The sequence below is a fragment of the Mastomys coucha genome, unplaced genomic scaffold (assembly GCF_008632895.1).
Source record: "Mastomys coucha isolate ucsf_1 unplaced genomic scaffold, UCSF_Mcou_1 pScaffold8, whole genome shotgun sequence".
In the NCBI taxonomy this organism is placed as follows: domain Eukaryota; kingdom Metazoa; phylum Chordata; class Mammalia; order Rodentia; family Muridae; genus Mastomys; species Mastomys coucha.
Window position 1 is genome coordinate 26597664 of NW_022196914.1, and position 6595 is coordinate 26604258.

Here is a 6595-nt window from a genome sequence, read left to right on the forward strand (position 1 = left end):
AAAAAAAAAAAAAAAAAAAAAAAAAAAATCCAAGTAGCATATGTTGGGCACCACTGTGTTCCGGCATTAAGCCCAGCACCAGGGTTTCGAAACCAACAAGGCTATCTGCCTCACAGCTGGAAGACAGACAGGATCACTGCAGTCTTTAGTTTTGATGTGAGCATACAGTGTTGGTGGGAAACGGAAACTGTACTACATTCCTAGATTCCCCAAGCCTGGGAGGCAGCACGTTTTAGCTGTTGTGATTCGACGCACCTGCATTTCCTACCTTCCGCTTACCTGGCACAAACAGACTCAGGCTGGTAGTACCGAACAGATTGTGAAAGTGAGGGTGCTGTGCTAACAGCTAGAAGGTATGCGCATGTAAAGTGGAATCACAGAGTGAGAGAGGCTGCATGTTCGCTCACTATGGCCAGGCTGAGCATAAGGATCTCTTAGCTCAGAGATTGTGACCTATTTTTGTTCCCACAGAAGTCAGCATGAATAATGCCTTATGTGACATTGCCAAATACAGTATACATATGTGTGTGTGTGTGTGTTCCACTTAACTGTCAACTGTAACTGTAGGCCAGTAGTTTGCTACTAGGGTGAGTCATAGCATCCACCAGAGAGAGAATGGAGCTCTAGCAAGGAAGCATGACCAGGCCTTCCTCAGAACAATGCAAACAGATTCTCAAGGGCGCAGATACAGGTGTGGCTACTCTTGAAGCCCTCGTGCTCACAAATTCTGTTGCCCTGGGTAAAAGGGGGAGAGAGAAACTAGACCAGAACATAGGGATTATTATTTTGCTAGCACTGGCAGAGCAGAGGTGACTGGTCCCAGCCTTCTCCGCCTCTCCATAAGGGAGACCTGTCAGGTAGGAAAGATGGAGCCAAGAGCACTCTGGGCCTTGACCAGCAACTCTGCTTCAGCCTGTGAACACACCTAACAAACTCTACACTGATGTGAGTTTAGTGCCTTGCCGTTCCTATAATAAGAAGTTACGAGGCAAATGCATGCTGTCCTAAGCAATTTGCAAGCCACTCAACCCTGCATCCCATCCTATCAGGGACGTCGCACCATGAAGAGCATTCTGTCTGGAAATGTTTACCATACGATCAAAAACATAAAATGAAAGGGTTGAGGGAACGGCTCGGTGGTTAAAGTACTTGTTGTATAAGCCTGCACACATGAGTTCATCATCAGCACCCACGTAAAAAGCCTGGTGTACAATGAACACACCTATATCTCAGTGCTGGGAGGGAGAGACAAGCAGGTCCTGAGTGCTTGCTGCCCATCTAGCCTGCACAAGAGAGAAAGTCCGTGATCAGCTAGAGACACTGACTCGAAAATAAGGTGGAGAATGATGGAGGAAGAAACTCAGCCCTGACCTCTATCCTCCACATGTGCACTTATGGGCATGCATATTTACATCACATGGAGAGTGTGCGCATGCGTGTGTGTATGTGTGTGTGCATGTGTACACGTGTGTGTATGTATGTCTATGTGTGCGTTCTGTGTGTATACGTATTGTCTGTGTATACCTGTATGTGTGTGTGTATATGTGTATGTGTGTGAACAGGTCTATGTGTGCATGTCTCTGTATGTGCATGTGTATGTCTATATGACTGTGTGTGTATTCTGTGTGTATGCATGTGTGTCTGTGTGTGCATGTGTGTGTCTGTGTGTACAGGTCTATATTGTGCATGCGTATGCCTATGTGTGCATGTCTCTGTCTCTGTATGTCTGTGTGTGTGTGCATGTATGTCTGTGTGCATGCATATCTGTGTTGTATGTGTCTCTGTGTGTAGGTCTGTGTGTGTGCATATCTCTGTCTATATGTCTGCGTGTGCATCTATATGTGTGTGCAGGCAGTCTGTGTATGCAGGTCTGTGTGTGCATATCTCTGTGTGTACACATCTGTGTGTGTGTGTGTGTGTGTGTGTGTGTGTGTTAAGTTAAGGGACATCACAACAGGAGCCAGCTAAAATGACTAAGCATTAGATTGACGGTAAAGACCAAAGACCATGATGTTGAGCTCTGCCCTAGTTCCCCTGCCCTTGGAACCACTGAAAACATCACTGTAGAAAACTACAGCTTCAGGGGATGATAAACTTCCTAAAGAGATACATAAAAAATGTTGTCACAGACCCAGAACTGATGAGAAGACAGTAGGAGGGGACTTAATTTCATTTCTAGGGCACTGGGATTACAGGTGAATTACCACATTTACTCAACCTTTCCATACATGCTGGGTAAAAAAGGTCAGGTGATTTCTGGTGGGAAGTTGAAGCACAATGACTTTGTACTTCTTTGTATTTCCATCTCTATCTACTTGGAGCAATTTAACAGCCTCCAGTTTTAAGTTTAATGTGTTAAAAATAAAAACCGATTTGAGGTGCCAGATATCATATCACATTTTTGACAGCTTAGCTGGGTCTTGTGCTGAAGGGCACATCTTCTGGGTCACTGCTCCAGTTGGCAGAGTCATGGACATTTAAAAAGTTCCTTATCGCCAGCTGTGAGGATTAACAGTTCTTCCTTACTTACTGTGGCTATTCCTCAGTCTCCATTTTTCTTCCCTGAGCTTTATCTAATGTCAGCAAGCCATATGGAAGGTGCAAAGGTATCTTAGATTAAACATTTAACATAATAGAATACACACACACACACACACGGCCAATAATGAGTTAAAACATAAACAAGAAAAAAAAAAGAATAAGCAAAGAGGCAAATGATAAATGAAAAGATCTCCCAGAGCTGTTTATGTGTATAAACCAGTTTTGAGCCTTTTATAAGTGACATCAAGACGTAAACAAATGATAGGTTATTGCTAGCTAGATTACAAAAAGTCATATGGCTAGTGGAACCAGAGACATGTTCAGTTAGCAGTAGCATTCTCCTCAAAAATACATCTTTGTTTTCTGAGCTGATTTAGAACACAAGGAATTGAATGATCAAGAGTCCAAACAGTAAGAGATGTGGAGAGCAGTGAGGCATAGCTTCCCAGAAACTAATTACAGCATAACTGCCTATAATGAGCTGTGATCGATCTACACCTCGATCCAGCTGCACCCTGGTCTACAGCATCCAATGCTATGCCTTGCCATGGCATTTGTAAGAATGTGACTGTGTCATCAGAATATCCCATGTCCCATGTTCATGTCCCATCCAGGCTTTTCCTGATGAAGCCAAATCAGAGTTCTCCAGTTTGGCCATTCTGCCATTCCTGCTTCACTGAATGAAAGGGAAGAGAGAAAAGGTCACCTCTCATCTGGGGTTATTGTTTGTAAGGTGCTTGGTGGCAGAGAGGCGGGGTGGGGGGAGATCGCGTGCGCGCGCGCGCGCGCGCGCGCGCGCGTGTGTGTGTGTGTGTGTGTGTGTGTGTGTGTGTGTGTGTGTGTGTGTGTAGTATACATGTGTGCACTTGTGTGTGCAGGCCTGTGGAGGCTAGAGGTTGATATCCAGTCTCCACTTTGATCACTTGTATAGATTGAGACTAGGCTCCCCTTTCCCACCAGAGCTCAAGCTGCCACAATGCTCTGGGGACTTAATTTCATTTCTAGGGCACTGGGATTACAGGTGAATCACCACATTTACTCAACCTTTCCATACATGCTGGGAATCTGACTTCTGTTCTTCATGCTTGCTTTGTGTGGCAAGCACTTTACCCACTGAGCCATCTAAGGGTTCTTGCTTCCCACTTACCTCTGGAACTGAGCCTCTACACACACACACACACACACACACACACACACACACACACACACACACACACTTCTACTTTCTTGCCTCTCCTCCTATCACTTCTCCTGTTGTTCAACAGATGACCTCATTTCTCATTCCCACAGAGAAAACATGCAAAACCAAGGGAGAAGGCTCTCACTGTCCTAGCCCCAAATCTCCCCACTTACCCCTTTCGCCTGGACAGCTGTCTCTCCTCTGTTGTCAACAACGCTCTGGTTCACTAAATCCTACCAGTCCTCTATCATCCTGCAATGGTCCCTTATCCTGCCCCACCCCCTGGTCACCAGCTCCTTTGTGTTGGGTGTTGAGTCACTCCCATGGGCACACAGAGGGTGTAAGTGTCATCCACATCATCTCTTAAGAGCAGCCATACCAGTGTTTTGTGCTCCCCTCTGCCTGCTTTTCTCCAGGTAGAAAATCCTTGCATTTTAATATTCTCATCTTTAACTTGTTTCCTTTTTAACTTGGAGTGGCCTCCATGCCTTCCTTCTCCATGACATTGAGTCCAGCTCCTGGAACCCTGAAGAGACTCTTGCCACAAAGTCACTTGCCCAGGACATGCTAGCAAAGTCTACTTAGGCCTGGCATTGAGTAAGAATGGGAGTTATCAAAATCATATAAACAAAGAGATAAAGATTAAAATGAGTATAGGTCTTTGTACTGGCTGGTTTTGTGTGCCAACTTGACACAGGCTGGAGTTATCACAGAGAAGGGAGTTTCAGTTGGGGAAGTGTCTCCATGAGGCCCAGCTGTGGGGTATTTTCTCAATTAGTGATCAAGGGGGTAGGGCCCCTTGTGGGTGGTGCCATCCCTGGGCTGGAAGTCTTAGGTTCTATAATAGAGCAGGCTGAGCAAGTCAGGAAAAAGCAAGCGAGTAAGAAACATCTCTCCATGGCCTCTGCATCAGCTCCTGCTTCCTGACCTGCTTGAGTTCCAGTCCTGACTTCCTTTGGTGATAAACAGCAATGTGGAAGTAAGCTGAATAAACTCTTTCCTCCCCAACTTGCTTCTTGATCATGATGTTTGTGCAGTAATAGAAACTCTGACTAAGACAGTCTTGTTCTTAAATTTCATCTATTTGCAATAGTTCCTCACAATGCATCAAATTCTTTTAAAGCCAAAGTATTATCTTTTTTTTAAAAAAAGCAAAGAATTAGAATTTCTTTTGGTTTTTAAAGATAATATTTAGACTTTTAAAAAGAAAAAAAAAGGGAATTGGGAGCAGGGTAGGTGCCTGGTGCTCTGTCTTGCTAGGCCAGCACTCCTTGGGACTGTACTTTGATACAAGTACACTTGAAATTGCAAGAGAAAGACCGGACTGAGAGTCTGTGACATATCAGCAAAAGCTCTGTATCCTCAGCTGTTTTCATTGTCTTCTTTAGTCTCTGTAAATTCACAGCATGACTTGTAGTGCATTTGTGTGGGACTTACTATAAAATAGTATGTATGCATTTCAAACACTGACTGGATATTGGAAGCCTAGGGAAGATGTGCTGGGAAACATACTGAGGATGCTCTGATTAAAGTGGAATTCCCAGCATCTTCAGGACGTGTCATCCAGTGTCTCGGGGTCCTAAGGCAGGGGGTTGGGCTTCTGTGACCCAGAGAGGGGTTGGAAATTACATAAAGGGGATAAATGAGAAAGGGGGCTGAATACTGCCCTGGGACTCTGCTGCTCACAGGCCCATCCTGAGAAGATGCCAACACTTGAGAAATGTTCACTAGCAAATGGAGAGCAAGCAGGATGACCTGGAGCCAGGTTGGCAAAATCAGACATTTTTGAGTCAGCTGACATTCTGAGAAGCATCTCTGTCTTGAATAACGCATATGGGCAGAGCAAGTTGGCACGGAAATCATTTATTTAATATTTGGAGGGAAAAGCAGACAAAAACTGCTCACCTTCCCAGCCAGGTTGTCTGGAGGAGGAGGTGTGTCTTCAATTCCCATTCCTCTGGGTTAAGCCCTGGTGATGTGTGGAGCTCAGTAATCTCTTCTGACACCTGCAGAAATGTTTTGCAAATTCAAATGCTTGGAACTCCAAAGAGTCAGGAGGTGAAGCCTCGCAGTGCCTTCCCTGCTTAATAGGAGTGCACTGTCTTTTGCAGGATGGATGGTCACAATATCACTTTGTAGCCTCATCTTCAACTATCGAGAGGGATCGACAAAGGCCCTACTCCTCCTCCCGCACACCCTCCATCTCTCCTGTGCGTGTGTCTCCCAACAACCGCTCAGGTAAGAGGCAACCCAGGCCTTGGCTTCCTCCTGAGCCAAGGGGCTCACTCCCAGTCCCTTATCTGGGCACCACATTGAAAAGAGCTGTCTGGTTTGTTCACTGGGTGGTATGTTCTGTTGTGGTGGCAACTCTGTTGGGTATGTAGAGGCTGAGAACCAGTCTCAGCTGCACTTGCTTCCTGTCTGTGGAATGTGTCAGGTACTCAGTTGAGGAATGGGTGTAAAGGAAGTAGGCAGGAGTTCACACACCAGACTTCTGTGAGTATCTCTAACTATCCCATACCCAATCTGCTGATTACAACCTAAGAATCAACAATAAGTTTGTATCATAGCCAGCTTTACTTCACAATTTTTCTCTCATTCTGCCAAATCCCCAGCACTTTAAACTTTGATTTCACTTCTTTCATTTCTCAAATACTTTATATGATTTTCCAGTCATTTTGAATAATCCCAAAGATTAGGTGGAGATAGGAAAGGTAAAGATGTCTGTTATTTATTAACTTAAGTGTCCTGTTGTTCTCTTCCTCAGAGTATCAGGTCTTAAGCTCATCTTTCCCTGTCTGATGTTTACTTTTTTTTTTGATATTTTCTTTATTTACATGTAAATTTCTCCATTCCCAGTTTCCCCTCCAAAAA

At 44.7% G+C, this 6595-nt stretch overlaps 1 protein-coding gene across 6 annotated transcripts in view; it reads left to right on the top strand.

Moving 5' to 3' along the window:
* Positions 1–6595, top strand: part of Ctnnd2 (catenin delta 2) — an 851684-nt gene that overhangs the window by 825495 nt on the left and 19594 nt on the right. For all 6 annotated transcript variants that reach the window (XM_031360311.1, XM_031360312.1, XM_031360309.1 and 3 more), the window contains one exon: positions 5833–5959. In XM_031360311.1, coding sequence (XP_031216171.1) covers positions 5833–5959 — 127 coding nt within the window. The remainder of the gene's footprint in view (positions 1–5832; positions 5960–6595) is intronic.